General features: G+C 38.6%; 1 protein-coding gene across 1 annotated transcript; it reads left to right on the top strand.

The window, feature by feature from the left end:
• Positions 1–8,463: 8,463 nt before the first annotated feature.
• LOC135084880 (uncharacterized) lies at positions 8,464–17,708 on the top strand. The gene is made up of 7 exons (XM_063979615.1): positions 8,464–8,565; positions 8,993–9,077; positions 9,622–9,851; positions 10,326–10,436; positions 11,076–11,100; positions 11,200–11,258; positions 11,634–17,708. Exons 2-7 carry the CDS (start codon positions 9,011–9,013, stop codon positions 17,685–17,687), a joined length of 6,546 nt encoding a protein of 2,181 aa, XP_063835685.1. The 5' UTR covers positions 8,464–8,565; positions 8,993–9,010; the 3' UTR covers positions 17,688–17,708.
• The last annotated feature ends 547 nt before the right edge of the window (positions 17,709–18,255 follow it).

Raw genomic sequence — 18,255 nt, 5'->3', positions numbered from 1 at the left:
ACCTATATACCTATTTATTTACGAGTAATAATACCGTGCTGGCACAAAATATACCTAGGTGGCAAAATATTATTTACTTATTTAATTATTATTTTACTGATGTTTTATTCCTTCTCTCTCTCTATTTATCGTCGCCGAACACGTAGAATTTCGTCCAATGACACCATGCTACCCATCCTTATCACTCGCGCGTAATTGTATTGCTGTCGCGCTCGCTCACTCACTGTGACGGCCCGTCCCCGTCGTACGGGCTCGGCGACCGGACTATAGCATCATTTTCGATTCACTTACACGTGCTGCGTGAATGGCTGGCATGCATACCTACTAAGTATATTGACGTTACTGGGATCGGGAGTAGCCCCAATGGATGGGTACCTGCCTACCAAGCTTCTTTTCATTTAGCGCGCGACACTGGTCTTTTTAAATAAGTAGGTAGATAAGATTAATAATTCATAAAGTAATCGTGTGCGTTACATCAGCGACATGGTGACGCTGGTCGGGATGTGCTTATGTGGAGGTGTTGGTGCCTTGTATCCTGTAAATGTGTCGAGAGTCTACCATTTGTACCCGGTAAGGTTGCGGAGTACTTAATTGGTGAAAATGGGATTCCGCTGCGGTGATGCTTGAAAACGTTACTGCAGCAGCGACATGATTATTGCCTATTAGCTTTGGCCAGATTTAAGGTGTTTCAATAGGTGGCTTGTATTTGTGCCTTTCCATGGTCAAGCAGCGACGTTTGAGCCCCCCGTGGTTTTGAAAGGTTGCGGGTGCCGCTGCGGTAACGTTTTGGGGATTTCCATTTCTTCGAACGACTTTATTTATTTATTTACTTATTTAAGGCTCACAAAACAAGTTACAGTCATATTTAGGCACAGATAATAATCCATAGATTAATCTAAACCGCAACTCTTAACTCTTTCTTAACATGATGTCGTGTGCACAGAATGAATTGAAAATTATGAAATAAAGAGGGTAAATAGTGTTAGTTTAACTCATTTTATGCTTAGTATTTAATGTTATTAAGTGTTATTAAAGTTTACAAAGGACAACTTGACTTTATATTCAGGATATCTCTCCTGAATTTGTATAACTTAGAACAGAATATAACCAAAGAAGAGTGTTCAGTGACAGTGTCATTAAAAGTCTGCACATTCTGGTTATAGGGTTGTAAAAAGAGGTATTATTTTTATAGATTTGGTGCGAAAATATTTTTTTGGTAGGGTTTCGGGATTTGTAGCGAGTGTTAAAATTAAGAAGGGAAAGAAGATTAGGTGAATCAAGTTCAGAATGCAAAATCTTATGCAGACAGACAAGTTCAAGACATTCACGTCTGGAGGCCAGAGACGTCATTTTGAAGCGGTCTTGCCCTGTATGACTTATATTCGCGACCCAAACCCAATCTGAAGCAAAGAATATTCAGAAAATTTCTTTGGTCTCCCTCAATTTGGTCTGAGTGTACCTACATTGTAGAATGGCGACCAGATGACAGAACCATAATCTAAGATGCTTCTGATCAGTGAGTAGTATAGGCATGTAAGGGTAGATTGGTTCTTGAAGACCCTTGTAAAACGTGTGACAATATGGTCGTAATGACAACTAAATGAAAGACCATCGTCAAAGTACACCCCCAGGTCTCCGACGATGACACTTGAATGAAACTTGATGGACAGATGCGATTTTTTGTTGGTAGGTGGCATGTGATTGGTGCCATTGGGTGCCATAGTAATTATTCCAAAAAAAAAATAACGCATGGCATATGAATTAGATGAGTTACTGTGAAAATCGAAAATACCTTCTAGCTCTTAAACCGGATAAAAAGGGCGCTCTGTGATTGCAGTGTCAGATGTCAGAAAATTTTGAATACCTATGCCTAATTTTCGATGAAATAAATCATTTTACAACTGAAAATGGCTTACTTATTTCGAGCCTCAAATAAGGCAATATTTAAGAAGATAACTGCTTTTTATGGTAATCAATCTGCAGTGCTTTTATATTCAAATAAATGCATACTGAATTTTTACTTTCTACGCCTTGTAATTAACCGATTACAACCGTCTACAGTATTTTTGCGCACGGGTTACGCATAGTTTATTTTTAAGAAAGAAAGAAAGAAAGAAAAAATATTTTTTCATTGCTTTAATAGGTAGAAATAAGAATAACAATAAAAAAATTCTGAATTTGCTTTTATGTGTAAAAATATTAAAAATTATATAAATGAATGTAAATGATGGACAGATTTTTGCAGTCAAAAGTGGTTTTGATTTCTTTCAAACAAAAATTATTTTTTTTAAATCGGTTTTTGTTTGACAGAGAAATTGGTAAACATTCATAAAAAAATTGATCAGACAAATATAGAATATTATCACTTTCTATTGAAGACGCTAAATAACCTTATTAACTGAAGTATAAGTTGGTCCTTAATTTCACACTAAAACTTTTCTTCGTAAGTACACCTACCTTAACGTTAAACATGGTAAGGCTTACGATTTGGCTTTTTAAATATGTCTTCGCTATTGACAAATTAACATTGGAAACTTTTTTGGCTTATGAATAAACTAAAGTTTTCCTGTACCTATATGTAATATAAAAGCTGTATGTTTCTTTAATTAAATAAATAAATTTAAAGAGATTGGCTTGGTTGGTTGGGCACAAATGTCGCTGCTTGACCATGGAAAGGCACAAATATAAGCTACTTATTGAAAAAAATTAATCTGGCTAAGGCTAATGGGTAAAAATCATGTGGCTGCAGTAACGTTTTCAAGCATTACTGCAACGGAATCTTATTTTCTTCAATTACTCCAAAATCTTATTGGGCAAAAATGCTAGATTCTCGGCACATTTACAGGATTTAAGGCTCTACCTTTTCCATGACATAAGCACATCTTGATCAGCGTCACCATATCGTCGCTTGCCTCTCTAACTGACGTAACTGACATTTTGCTCAGGCGATTAGATAGATCGATTCGTCTTGCGAAATTAATTAAGATGGTGTAGATAACTCAGTTTCGAAAAAAATGTCAGATACGTCACTTAGAGAGGCAAGCGACGATATCTCTGAGGTAACGCACACGAATGAATCTGCATTTTGATTTTAAATAAGTGAAATACAACTTGATGCAGACTGACATGTATTTGGGAGAGAACTTGCTTAAGGATAATTACCTACTGTCTACCGTAACATTCGCTGCCTGCCGCTCGCGCACCCTGCTTCTACTTTCAATGACGCCAATCCAATGGGCCGCGCGGTCGCGTCTCGGCGTGGCCAGCTAGTAGGTAGGTAAATTATGATGCGTCGCCGCAGAGTAGCATAGCGTAGCCGGCTATGGAGCGTGCGAGTGAGACAGCAATGCTCTCACTTTGTTTATGTTTTGGCCGAATTTAATAATTAACAATGGAATTAAACAGGGGATTAACAATGGGTTCACTTTAATAGGTACTAGGTTAAGATTTTTTTTATTTGCTATACATGTCTTAAAATAAATTAAATGAGTAAAAAAAACATTAACTGCACCTCTGCACCGCACTTACCTACTAACAGCTCTCTGCGTGGCTGAAAGGTTAACTGGCGGATAATGCTCTTAACATTATGAACAAAAGGTGGACCTTAAACATTATTATGGGCAGTACAGTTTATAACCTACTACACCAGAAAAAGGGTTATGTTTTTCCAGTGTATGTAGGTCTTTAGATTAAGATTCGTCTTAATTATTATTGTGAGTGACACTGGGTAGGTTATCATAATTGGAAGGAAAACAATCGAACTTTTTATAGCCACGATAGCCGAACGGTGAAGGGGTCGGAGTGGCCGACTCGAGATCCGGGGAACGCGGGTTCGAATCCCACCGCCGCTCGACTATTGTGGTGAGCCCACTCGTAACACAAGCTCATTTAGTTTAACACGAGGGGCTAATGGGACTATTAGTAATATTTGGAATACAAATTGCTAATAATCTTAAAAAAAAAATCAAAATTGTCGATTTTAGGCGCCACAATGTTAGACAAATTATAGCCAAACTTTTGTAATGCTAATTTGTGTTTCTTTCATTTTTATTTGAATGTAGATGTTTTTTTTTTGCATTTTACAAGAAATATGACAATTAATAAAAATAATAATTTGTTGCAAAACCAAACCTATTTTAGTATTTTTATAAGTGACGAAATAAAACAGCAGCGATGAGCGCCATCTATTACATCATTTGTAACTAAATGCTACTTCTACAGCGCTGCAAAAACGATTGTTTAAGACTTCAGTTTTTACTAAAGATAAAATTTTATTATTGGCTCCGTGCACGATTACAGCGCCAACTAGCGTCCACAACTTTGAGGGCTCTGTCACATTGACATTTAGGTCGTATATTTGTGAAAAAATATCGAAATGAAGAAATAACAAATATTTTCGACTAATAAGTTGTTGTGATACCACGATTTGGATGGAAAAAAGGTTTTGAAATCATTTTGGTCATTCAAATCAAATGAGGTAAGTCCAAAAAGTGTGTTTAATTTTGATTGTGTCAGGGTTTGTTTACTTCATTTATAGTTGTAGTTTTACAGTAAAACAAAAAGAAAAAGCTACTTTAACGGTTTCATTATATAACAGTTCGTTCGTTTCAGCCAAATGACGTCCACTGCTGGACAAAGGCCTCTCCCAAGGTTTTCCACAATGAACGGTCCTGCGCTGCCCGCATCCAGGCTCTTCCCGCGACCCTTACCAGATCGTCGGTCCACCTAGTAGGAGGCCTGCCCACGCTACGTTTTCCAGCCCGTGGTCGCCACTCGAGAACTTTCCTGCCCCAACGGCCATCGTCTCTACGAGCTATGTGCCCCGCCCACTGCCACTTGATTTTAGCAATTCTGCGAGCTATGTCGGTTACTTTGGTTCTCCTACGGATCTCCTCATTTCTGATTCGATCACGCAGGGAAACTCCGAGCATAGCCCGCTCCATCGCCCTTTGGGTGACCTTGAGCCTTCTTATGAGGCCCATAGTAAGCGACCACGTTTCGGATCCATATGTCAACACTGGCAACACACACTGCTCGAAGACTTTCGTCTTGAGACACTGCGGTATTTCGGACATGAGTATATGGCGAAGCTTCCCGAACGCTGCCCATCCGAGTTGGATTCGACGATTGACCTCTTTCTCGAAGTTGGACCTACCTAACTGGACTGTTTGTCCCAGGTATACATAATTGTCGACAACTTCGAGTGTAGAGTCTCCAACCTTCAGAGGAGTGGGTGCAACACGGACCGACGGATGTCGGTCCGCCTCCAGGATCGGGATTCGAAACCTATCCAGTTGCAGCGAGGGGTAAGACAGGGAGACGTCATATCTCCAAAACTGTTTACCACCGCCCTGGAAGATGTCTTCAAGCTTCTGGACTGGAACGGATTTGGCATAAATATCAACGGCGAGTACATCACCCACCTTCGATTCGCGGACGATATCGTAGTCATGGCTGAGACCTTGGAGGATCTAGGCACAATGCTCGATGGCCTCAGTAGAGCCTCTCAACAAGTGGGCCTCAGAATGAACATGGACAAGACAAAAATCATATAACAGTAAATATATTTAAATGTTCCTGTATCGCTGGTAATAAATTAAATATCGTTTTCAGATCGAAATGAGTTTGTTTTGAAGACCGGATTTGTGAGTGTTACAATATCAAATTCCAACCACAAACCGTATTTAAAGGAAAGTTGTTGGTATTGGCTGGTCAAGTCCGAGATGTAGAAGAATTAAGAACAAAGGACAGAGTTCAATAATTCACGCTCTCATCATAAGGCAAACATCTGTGCTCAACAACTACTGTGACTCATTTTTGTACTACCACGTTGTATAGTCTAGTTATTTCCAAATTGTAAACGGTTATTAAACCAGCCTTATCGAAATACAGTCCACTCTTTTATTTAAGTTCCCAGTAGGACCCTTTTCATGCGATTAATTAATGATATTAAAATGTAATAAGTAGAATCGCTTTGCCATTGACAGATACATCCGATGACAGAGCTTACATTATTTCTACTTTTGACCACCATGAGCGCTGCGATCGATTATGTTTCCCCCACCTAGTACTTCGCACCCAGCGAATATGAAGAAATATTGTTTATTTGAATCATTCACTGTGTTTAAATGAACAAATTAATGTGTAAAACATTTTTTCATTACAGTTTACTGAGCATTAGAGACTTTTTACAAACGTCTTCAGAAATTCGATACTTATGTCGCCATCTATTGAGATTGATTTGGAATGATTCAAGATTTATAGGCATCGGGTTCCCGTGGTAATACTATCTATACAGTATTACAACTCGGCCATATTTTTGAAACAAATGTCAACAGCCGCGCGGTACGTCACGGTATGACAACATGCAAATTGCATGTTGCATGCATGCAATTAGACAAACAAAATACTTTGTGAATGGAATAGGATAAAAATGTGTGTTGTTTAGTAGTAGATTTAATTTTAAAAAACTACTAAAATAATTTTGAAACTAATCATAATAATTACCTTTCACTTTAATTTTAGGCGGGCGAAGTCGTGGGCAAAAGCTGGTAAAAAACCAGCATTTGCCCACGACTAAAATTGTATAAAACAATAATTATAATCTTCATTTCAAATCATACTGACTGAAAATTACTATTTTGACAGTTATTGACTAGTTTTTGACCAAATTGACCGTTAATGACGGTCAGTCAAATTCAATCACTTTAGTCATTTTCAACACTAGGCCACCGACATTCGCGACAACCCCGACTTTTGCATCTCGAGCGCATCCCGATATTTGAAATTCGAAGGAAAGCTCGGGTTTCGTCTGTTTATATGAAGTTACAATACTGTATGATATTATTACCGTGCATCTACGGTACTCTATATTAATTAGTACGTTACAATGAATGTTTTGTTATCGAACGTCGATGTATTTATTGTCTAGATATCGACAACTATGCATCAACGGGTCGCTACATCTACAGTACTCCATAATAATTAGTAGGTACATTACAATGAATGTTGCTGTATCTATTTAATTTTGTATTCCCGCTTTGGCATGGGTTTTTTAACGTACGCCCGCAACCCACGGATTTGCTCGCAAGGACTTCGTCACACACACGCACGCGTATGTACTCAAATGTCTCCGCAGCGCCTAGTCGTTGTTGCCCCGTTCCGTTGACAGCAATATGGGATCATCCCAACTAATATTATAAATGCGAAAGTAACTCTGTCTGTCTGTCTGTCTGTTACGCTTTCCCGCTTAAACCTCGCAACCGATTTTGATGAAATTTGGCATAGAGATAGTTTGAGTCCCGGGAAAGAACATAGGATAGTTTTTATCCCGGTTTTTGAAACAGGGACGCGCGCGATAAAGTTTTTCTGTGACAGACAAAATTCCACGCGGGCGAAGCTGCGGGCGGAAAGCTAGTCTTTAATATATCTGTAACAGTTTCAAAATCCGATAAAAAATCCAATGCCGCTTAAAGTGAGAGAAATGTCTAAAGTTCTAATAGAATTGAAAGTTTTATTCGGTCAAAATTCTTATAGCAATAATTAGTAATACATTTCAAATATTAAGTACCTATACAGGGTGGAAACGATAAGTGATCTAACTCGATTATTTCTAAACTACACAAGATACCGAAAAACTGATTACTGATCCTGAAAGTGCTTCACGAGCTCTTTCAAACGATATTAGTAATAGGTTACAGACTGGATAATATCCGAAAATTCAATGTTACTAGCTTCCATACATTTAGTACTGTCACAGTAATGGCACTCATTACTTGATAATGTTAGCAAGTAAAGCCTAAAACCAATGTTTTCCATGAATAATTTTAAATAAGAATGCAAGTTAAATAGGTGGTAGTAAATAATAATTATTTTATTCAATATTTGGTAGGAAAATTTACTTACCCACCCTGAGAAGTTCGTTATTTACCCACCGCGACTTTTGATGTCATGACACTGATTAAACAACCGATTGATTTCATGACTTTTAATATGGAGTACCGTAGATGTAGCGACCCGTTGATTTCATGACTTTTAATATGGAGTACCGTAGATGTAGCGACCCGTTGATGCATAGTTGTCGATATCTAGACAATAGATACTTCGACGTTCGATAGCAAGTATGACACCCAGCAGGTAGGCACTGAATGCAGGCCGCTATTAATATCGATCATTATGGAAATCATTGAGGGAGGCCTATGTTCAGCAGTCGACGTCCTGTGGCTGCAATGACGATGATGATGAATCCTGCAATCTTGGAAGCAAAAGTCTTGACTCTTGACTGACAAAACTTCTTTGGATTTGAATCCTGTAAGGATTAAATAAAACCTACCCATATTCAATCTTCTTCTTTTTATAACCGTTTCTTCTTTTTGGTTTATTTCGGTTGACATATTGACGTATTCTGACAGATCTGTCACATAAAATTCACAAGTAAAAATGGTAAACTGATAAAAATATCCTCGTGAAAAATTTTTCATACATATTTTAACACAACACTTCAGACGTAAGGGATCCATGTAATTCTTGGAATAGAGTAAAATTGGGCCAGAGGCCTAGCTGATGGTATGTCAATTCTTAATTCTTGTCAAGACTTGGTCTTCTTGTTCTTAGGCCAGGTTTCCAGCAAGGCGGAACAGAGCGGAGCGGAGAAGTGATTTGAATAACCAATCAGACTTCATTATTTCCACTATTTTCCGCTCCGCACAGCTCGCCCAACATTTCTCCGCTCTACCTGGTGGAAACCGGGTTTAGACATTCATCTTCGAGCAATCGATGTCTTATCAGAATTCCCATTAGAAGAATCCCGGAAAAAAGCTACCACAAGCACACAACCGCACTCTAAGTAGATATATTAGAATGCAGCGCTAGGAATTAGGAACTTAAACAATCAAATGTTGCTAATCTAAATATGTACAATAATATACTAACAGAAGCTCTCTGTTTGGCAAAATCTTTGTCATTGATGACGTTATCATTATCATATTCGCAGGTGCTGCATTAGCGCGGGATGAACCCCAGGGAAACGATGGCGACGGGTGGGGGTCAGAATGATGACGCCACTGTTTCCTTGGAAGGTATGGAGTTGTGCTTTCTTAGCTATTTTTTTAAAGGATACAGGAACATTGTGGAAAACCTTGGAGGAGGCCTTTGTCCAGCAGTGGACGTCATTTGGCTGAAACGAACGAACAGGAACAAACTTAGATAATTAAAGTACTTGTGTAAAGTACATTCAAATAAGAGTCTAGCTACTACTATGGTAAATGCCAAAGTTCCACTGTATCAGGAATCACGATCTTACCCTGTCCCATTTTTTGGAAACTACACTCTTGATGGTCAGTGGTGATCAGGCATCAAGTGGAAGCAAGCTTCATCCGGAAACCTCAACCACAGAGGAACTAGGTAGCTTTCTTACCTCCAACTGCCGAAACAACAATGCTGTTATGTTGATAGACATTGGTAAGATGGTGGTGAATTAAACCAATTTTACTCCTATTGAGAATCTAACCTAGGTCTAAGATAGGTTTTACTGGACCTCGGGGATCTATTCATCATCATCATCAGCCCTTATTTGTTTCCTCCTCTCAAGTGTATTACAGCCACTGATAAACGTTATCACAGGTACCACAGACAGACAATCCCCACCCCCAAAGACTAAAAAGATCTATATCCCCATCCGAATCCAGACCAATGCCTTAAACAACGACGACATAGCCATCAACGCCACCTACATCAGCATAGAAGACCTCTCGTCCAGGACCAAGAAGAAGGAAAAGAAGAAAGGAAAGAATATAGAGATCAGATACCTTGAGAGCATCAGGAGTTTCAAGGATAAGATCAAGTCTTCTTATGTAAGTTGGATGCTAAAATATCTTAAACTTTCGCAATAAAACTAACTAGGAGCAACGGGTCTCAAACGCGTCACTTAGGTACATGAGTAAGTAGGTACTATTACTATCTATAGCCTGACATTTTGACTGTATTGCTACAGCCGGAGTCACTTTCGGTGTTTCTAATTTGCAAAATGAGGATAACTTGACGAAAATGGCGATTCAATTATACAAATTGTATTTTTTGAGATAAATTTTCATCAAAATCCTTAGTAATACATTAATTATGAAGAAGCATTATGAAACAAAGAGCGTCGACAACTATCTGCTGCGTTAAGGGTTTCTACGTTACTCCCAATAGTCGGTGGACCGACGATCTAGTAAAAATCTCAGCAACCTAAATCCAGGCAGAGCAGGACCAGTCGTTGCGTAAAGACCTCTCAGCCTTTCTTGTCTTTTATATTAAAGTAACTAAATGAACGTAATATCCCGCAGTCGTGCAACCAGCAGCACTGCCCGATGATCAAGGAGCGACTGGATCAGCACCAGCAGGAACACCACTCCTGCGCAGAGTCTGGCAGCAGACACGACCGCCAGAGCCAGACTGTAAGTCTTCAAATACCATTGCTAGATCAGCAGCATATTCGTTCGTTTCAGCCGAAAGACGCCCACTGCTGGACAAAGGCCTCCCCCAAGGATTGCCACGAAGACCGATCCTGCGCCGCTCGCATCTAGGCACCTCCCGCGACCTTCACCAGATCGTCGGTCCACCTAGTCCAGCAGCATATTAAAGTTGACTAAGATCACTGGCATCGTCCATTGATCACTATGGTTGACGCAAACCATCTTAAACGTTTTCATTCATCATCATCATTTTCAGTCACAGGACGTCCACTGCTGAAAATAGGACTCCCCCAATGATTTCCACAATGGCCGGTTAGTGGCGGCTTGCATCCAGCGCCTTTATTAGGCCGTCGGTCCACCTTGTGGGTGGATGTCTTACACTGCGCTTTCCGGTACGAGGCCTCCAATCTCCATTCCAAAACCTTGTTGCCCCATCGGCCGTCGGTTCTGCGAACTATGTGCCCTGCCCATTACCACTCCAGCTTGCTAATCCGTCGAACTATGTCAGCGACTTTGGTTCGTTTACGGATCTCCTCATTTTTTATTCGATCTCGTAAAGAAACACCGAGCATAGCCCTCTCCATTTCATAGTAAAAACAAATAATATATTTTTGATTTCAGAATATACCATCGGCTATTGCAGTTGGTAAGTTATCAAAATATTGTTTTCATTCTTAAGTTGCTAAAATAGTCGGTTAGTTTTTATTAAAATGAGACAGACAAAGTTTTCTCATGTTTTTTTCAGCCTCCAAACCGAGCATACATCGAGTTCTTTCAACAGAACCAGGAGGAGTTACCAGATCTGTGAGTAGGAGTGGTTTGCTGCATAAAACATATTTCTGGAGTTAGAACAAATACTTTTTTTTGACGACTGCTTATTGCTTTGAGCTAAACTTGCATTACCTACCTCATTTTAGCCAAAGAACATCAACTGCTGGACAAAGGCCTCCCTCAAGAATTTCCACAATGACTGGTCCTGCGCTGCCCGCATCCAGATGCTTCTCGCTACCTTTACCAGATCGTCGGTGCACCGAGTGGAAGGCCTACCAACATTGCATTTTCCAGTCTATGGTCGCCACTCGAAAACTTTTCTACCACAGCGCGGCCATCAGTTCTAGAGTTGTGCCCTGTCCACTGCCTCTTAAGTTTGGCAATTAAAATAATTCTTTTTTTCCGCAGGTCGCAATTTCTCCAGCCGCATCAATCTTAAAACGTAACTCAAGATTTACTGAAAGCCATTCCATACAAACTCCTCCCAAATTCGTTGATTTTACTCACACAGCACAAGGCAGTAGAAGCTTTGAGACAAACTTGTTCAGATCTGACGAACAAACCCAATTTAGTGATACTTTTAAACCTATTCATGTACAAAATGAAACAACTACCACTTCCAAAAATAGTTTAGTGAGAGACGATTTGCACGAAGAAATACTGAAATGGTTCGAGGATATACCAATTTATCCGAATATAACAGCCTCTTTGAAAAATCTTAGAAGAAACATGGTCAATGAATTCATTGACAAATTATTTGAACTATCAAATGATTCTGATTCTAAAGATTATGAAAGAAAAGTCAAGTTTGAGATTGAAAACTTTTTGAACGCTCTTCCCATGTGGTATCCAGGAGCGAAACGTGATCAAGATCTGTTAAAGGAAGGTATTAAGAACAATCTACTAAAGAAAATAAATGGACTTCGTACAAAGACTAATAATGAAACTCAAGTAGCTACGTTAGTTGACGACACGGTTAACACAGATGATGATGTCGTTAACGGTAGTAGTCTGCATCGACTTGGCTGTGATGATAAAGAGAAAATGGTAGAAAGTGAAGTATTAGATTGGCTTATGCAGATAAAATTCAAAGAGAGCGATGAAATTGGAAGAACAGTGAACATAATAGATGCGACGGATATTTTCACCAAACGTCTTATGCCATTGCTTGATAAACCATCTGGCACGAAAAACTACAAGCTTATTTTGAAAGGGCTTATTATAGACACTTTAAATGACCTGCCGAATGTTCTCCACTTCCCGAAAAATAAAAAGATTTATCTTAATCGTATTGCAGAAGACTTGGCTAATAGACTATTGTTGATTCAATCGAAATGTAAGAGTTTTAGTTCCTGTAAGTTTCCAAGAGAACGAAGTATGTATCGCTTAACTGTATGCAGTAAGTCAAGTTTGAAACAATCGATATTAGAAGGTTTAAGCAACTGCTTAAAGGGCGTTACTGTTGGCCAGCAAAATGAAATAAAAGAAGAAATAACTGACATTATTATAGACTGTATAGAATCTATAAGTGGCAAAAAAGATGACGATGAAATGAGCAATATTTTACGAAACTCACTTGAAATCTCCGAGGCGCAAGCCTCAGAAGTTACTATAGAAAATGTTAGAGATATGTTAACCGAAGACATCATAAAAAACGCTGATTGTAATAGAAATCTGGAGCGATCTTGTCATTCGGGAACTATGTCCGTCTTCACATCCGAACACGAAATATCAGGACCGTCTAAATATCCAGTAACATCAACACCTAAGAAAAAAGCAGAAGTTTCTAAACTGAATGCTGAAGAAATAAGTTATATGAGCAAGGTTTCCTGTCTTATAAGGGCTTGGATGGAAGTGTTGCCCAAAAAGTTCGATGCACCTGAAGAAAAAGAATTCAAAGACACAATAATACAAGATTTAGCTGGAGACATCATGGATCAAGTGAAATTAGAACAGCTAGCACCACAGTCCGGGTATGATAGAGATAAATATATGAATTTCTTTATATTTAAGTGGCTTTTAAAATTTAATATCTATGAAGATGAAGAAGTTCTTGCTGCAACTCCTGAAGTAGAGCAATTAATGAAAAAATTGCAAGAAATTCCTGTACCCGTTCTTACGAAACCTCAACATGGTAACAGACAGGCTATGTCAAACATAAAGCATATGGAGGGCGATCTTGCTTGGAAGGAATATTTTGTGCCTAAAGGAATCGATGTACTAGAAGATGAAATTTCAATTTTCATGGGTGAACTACCCTCGGACATGTATAAAACTGTGGATAAAGACAAACAAAATAAAATGGTACATGAACTAGCTGATGCTGTTAAAAAATGCTTAAACACCAAGAAACCGGATCGTGAATTAACTGATGAGGTGTCAAAATGGTTGAAGAAGATGGTGAAATCACCCAATCAAGACATTGAGAAGCTTGCAGAGAATTTGAAAGAAAGGATTGTGAAGCTACCTCAAGATGCGACGCTTGCTGGAAAAGTTCAGAAAAAGATTCAGCAGAGAAATGAAGTTATAGTAGAAAACGCTAATCCTTGTAATAAATGTGGAGGAGCAAATGATTCCAAAAATGCTGCTACTGTTGCCCCTGATACAGACAGAACTCTGATGGAGTTTATAGGAAAATTCATGGAAAGAAACTATAACGTTGACGACTCTATGGCTCGAGGAGCATTTGGCGAATTGTTGAAAACAGAATTCAGGAAACTAAGTCCTCCAACTAGAAAAGAAGTGTACGACAACTTTTCTAAATCCCAACAACACGACGAATTCTCACCTGAAAGGCTTGGCAAGGAGTTGCAATACATAAAAGATATATCAGACTGGCTAAGGAATATACCCATTGAGGGTTCTTATAATACACCTAACAATAAGAAACGTATAGAATTCGTGAATGATTTGGCTAAAAATGTGTACGATGTTGATGAAAGTAGACGAAAGTCTCCATCGGCCATGGATTACAATATGTATTTGGCTTCAATAATAAGTCAATCAATAAACGAATTGCCTATTTTACCTGAGCACACTGGAAACGTCATGCTTATGATTGACGAGCTTGTTGGGAAGATAGCAGCAAGTAGGACGCCTATGCCTTGCTGTACAAATGCCAATAAAACCGCAGCTTCAATTAATAACACTGGCATACAAGAGCAGAATATCAGTGACTTCATAGATCATTACATTCGTAATAACGCTGGTGATATTGCTGATGATCAAGTAAAATTAGATGCCTGGTCAGCACGCTTGTTGAAAGAAGTTAAAAAGCTGGCAACAGACACCGCTGACCCGTCTACGCTATGCAAAACTCAAGTGTACAACAAACTTATTACTGTACCTATTCCTGAAGATGAATCAGTTAGGCTATTCGGATTGGAACTTGATTATGCTAAAGAGATTTCAGACTGGATTAATAATTTACCTTTACTGCCTATTACAAGTCAAGAATCCAGCGATCAGAGAGTCAAAATGATAAGTGAACTAGCAGAGAAGTTTGCAGAAAGAGAAAGAAATAAGATAGTTAATCCGAGTGACACACCACCGGACTCTGATATGGATGAATTTATAACTAGATGGATTCAGCAACTTCCACTTGATCGAAATAAAGAAGTAGTATATCCGATAGTCATTCAACAACTGCAAAAGAGAATAGAAAGAGTCAATAAAGGTCCAGAAGAAAGTATACAACCATCAAATGAATCTACTAGCTCTCCAAAGAAAAGTAAATCAAAAACGAAAAATAAGTCTAAAAGTTCCAAGAGTTGCAGACCATCTTGCTGCAGTTCTGGTGGGAAAGCAGGACGATCAGGTCAAATTATAGTAGAAGCTATAGAAAACTGGGCAAATAAACTACCAGTGCGCGCTGAAAATAAAGACGCTGAGAGGACTATGAAAGATAATATTGCCAGAAAATTGTACCAAAAAGCGGGAGAACTTAGTGTAGATCCCCAAATCATGAACGATGATTTGCTTTATCAAGAACTGTTTACAGATGAAGTGAACGCTCAACTGAATAACCTTCAAAGTCCTGATATTCAGAAAAAGAAGGAAAGCCTTAAGAATGATTTAGTCGATAAGGTAATGGAAGCTAAAAGTGTCATCAAAGAATGTACAGCCGGAGATAACTACAAACATCAACTAGAAAACACTATTGAAGCATCCATACCAAGTCCTGTCTACAACAGGCAATTTCATGATCCAGGATTTGAGATTTATAAGAATCGCTTAGCTGACATGTTTATTTTGGAAAATTTTGACCATGGTAACGATGCTGTCAAAGTGAAATACGAGAATTTAATAAAGAAAGAAATTGATAAGTACTTTCAAGATGCCTTAAAAAGAAATGCTGTGCCTTTGACTAAAGAACAAATATACAGTGAACTGTATAGTGCTCTTTATAAAGTACCTACACCTAATGAAAATTCTACTTCTGCAGAAGTAGAAGAGGTTAAAACGAGATGTGAAATAGATGATTGGTTTGGAACGCTAAAACTCAGAGAAGCGTCTGGTGTGGGTGAGCTTTTGGAATGGGATAAGATATTATCTATGTTAGCTAAAAGACTGCGTGAGATAGAAAAGAATGAACAGAAGCCTGACGAGAAAATGCACAAAGAAATCACTAAATGGGTTGTGAAGTTTCCATTGCTGCCAGGTCAAGAGGGAGAAATAGATAAACTGGCCGATGATCTACAGAATAGATTAAAAACATCAAAAGAAGAAAGAAAGTGTGTCCCTGCGCCTCCATTGAATAGTAAAGATAGTAAAAAGGGAAAAGTTCAGAAGAAAGCTTCGAAGTCAAAAGGGATTCTTGGTACGAGTCAGGTGGCGGGCCCTAGTAGTGCAAGTCAGCCGTGGGTCAGTCCACAAGCACCTCCAGCCTGCTGCCAAGGATCACCAGTCCCAAGAAAGAAACCTGCTGACATTATTCTAGAAATAGTTGAATATTGGTGTGAAAGTCTACCTCTGTATGCTGGCACTCCTCAAGATCAGCAAACAAATAAAATCATCAGAGAAGATCTGCTTACAAAGATCATTATAAAAATTTGTGAACTCAACAGCAATCCACAGACGTTTTCTGATGATTTACTCTACAACTATTTACTTGACCAAGAATTGGAGGTGTTAATGTCTAAAGTACCCATTTGTTGCGATTTTAAACCTACGAAAGACTCTAAAAAGACAGAGCTTGTAGCAGCAATTGATGCTGTAAAGCCTCTGATGAGAGAAGAGAGAGCACGTCACGAATACGTTCAAGAATTGAAAAGTACAGTCAATACTATTTTAGAAGAGCCGCTGAATACCACGGCTGATGTGATTAAGATGTTTAATGAACTGAGAGACGATATTGTAGACAATTTCGTCCAGTTTCACTACAATCGTGATGATGAAGTAGGCAAGCAAATTTACAAAGCAAAAATACGAGATGCTGTGACGAAATACTTAGTGGATATAAACGAGAAACCTGAAGGTCCTCCAGTTGATACCTTGATAAGACAAAATCAGTTATTATGTGAACTATCTAAAGTTTCGATCCCAAGTGAAAGAGCAGTAAAAGATGAAGTTGAAGAAGTTAGAATGAAAAACGAAGTCAAGCAGTTCTTTGATGAACTAGCGTTCCCTGATGAGGATGAAGAAAAAATGACGTTAAGAAACAACATGAAACAAAGCTTGGCGAAACGACTGAACGAAATTGAGAAAACTGGCCACAACTGCACCAACGATGCGAAAATGAAGAAAGAAATTAGTAGGTGCTTGAAGAAGATTGAAAAAGAAGTCGATCCAAAGAAGATTGAGGCATTTGTAGAGAGATTAAAGATGAATGAAGGGGCCAGGAAAGCCCCACCAGCAGGCAAAGATACTTGTTATTGTTCTAAAGATAGTCAATCGAATACAGGTCCATGTCAATGTGGTCAAAATCCTAACCAAATGGCAGCTACAGTAGCGAATCCAGCAATGTCTCAAAAAATTCCAGTGTCAAACCAACTTCACGTCCCAGAAGTCCCCTTTAGAGGAATAGGACAAGGATCGAGTGTACAAAATGATGGTACCATCCAAAGTCTAGGTGTCACTCCGGTTGAGTACCAAGGATTTGGGGGTGGCGTGGTTTTGACATCCTCCCGTCAAGGTGCCAGCAATAATCCAAAAATAACTCTTCCAAAAGCTAAAACTCCAACGAGTACAGAGCAGCCAACAGGTGATAGAGAAGACATGCCAACGAATCAAGGCGAAAGAGAAGCGCGTGCTGAAGCGAACAGAGAAAGAAAGAGACGAAAAACAGGATCTGATGATGAAGAAGATTGCAAGTGCATTTATGGTAGAATCAGGAAGAAAATGAGGGGCAGACCTCGGTGTGTGCTGCGTCGACCAGAGTTCTGCAATGAATGTGATGATTTCGAACCTATGTGGATGCCCATGCCAGCTTATCGATTTCCGCCCAGTTATTTTTACTACTGATAAAATAAATAAAGGGAACTGTTGGGGAACTGAAATAAATGTTATCTATGTTAAAATATTGTTTTAATTCTTATGTGCATGTGGATTGAGTGATCCTTGCTTCAATCTTAACAAAAATCGAGGAAGTTTTACTTAAAATATGTTAAAACATTGCGATGAAGTTTAAAAATTTGTTAAACCTAAGATAAAAATGTTATGGCCAATAAATAGGAGCACTCATACCGCACGCTTTAAGAAAACGTCAACATGTTTATTTCAGAAAATAAAGCCTTTCCACTTCTTTTTATAGTATTGAAAAATTGTTAAGAATATGTTAAAACTATTAACCCTTATTCAAACAAAGGTAGATATATTACCACTTCGTTTACTTTTAAAAAAGGATCCTAATATTCGATATGGTAATACTTAAAGATATCGTGGTCACTTATTTACATTTTTAAATATATTTTTTTACTTATCTATGCCATCTTACAACTTTTCAACGTCATTTGTCACTGTCAGGTAATGTCAAAGTCAACCAAACGGTTTTGGTGTGAAAAATTTCAAGTTCTTAGCGCGCTTTTTTGGT

The sequence above is a fragment of the Ostrinia nubilalis genome, chromosome 27 (genome assembly GCF_963855985.1).
Source record: "Ostrinia nubilalis chromosome 27, ilOstNubi1.1, whole genome shotgun sequence".
Classification (NCBI taxonomy): domain Eukaryota; kingdom Metazoa; phylum Arthropoda; class Insecta; order Lepidoptera; family Crambidae; genus Ostrinia; species Ostrinia nubilalis.
Note: the sequence above shows the minus strand (reverse complement) of the source record. Positions and strands in the feature narration are given on the sequence as shown.

Coding starts and splice junctions, on each gene's coding strand:
- LOC135084880 (XM_063979615.1), top strand. CDS start 9,011: ATGAACCCCAGGGAAACGATGGCGACGGGTGGGGGTCAGAATGATGAC. Junction 9,078..9,621: donor CGCCACTGTTTCCTTGGAAG/GTATGGAGTTGT, acceptor ACGTTATCACAG/GTACCACAGACAGACAATCC. Junction 11,101..11,199: donor ACCATCGGCTATTGCAGTTG/GTAAGTTATCAA, acceptor TGTTTTTTTCAG/CCTCCAAACCGAGCATACAT.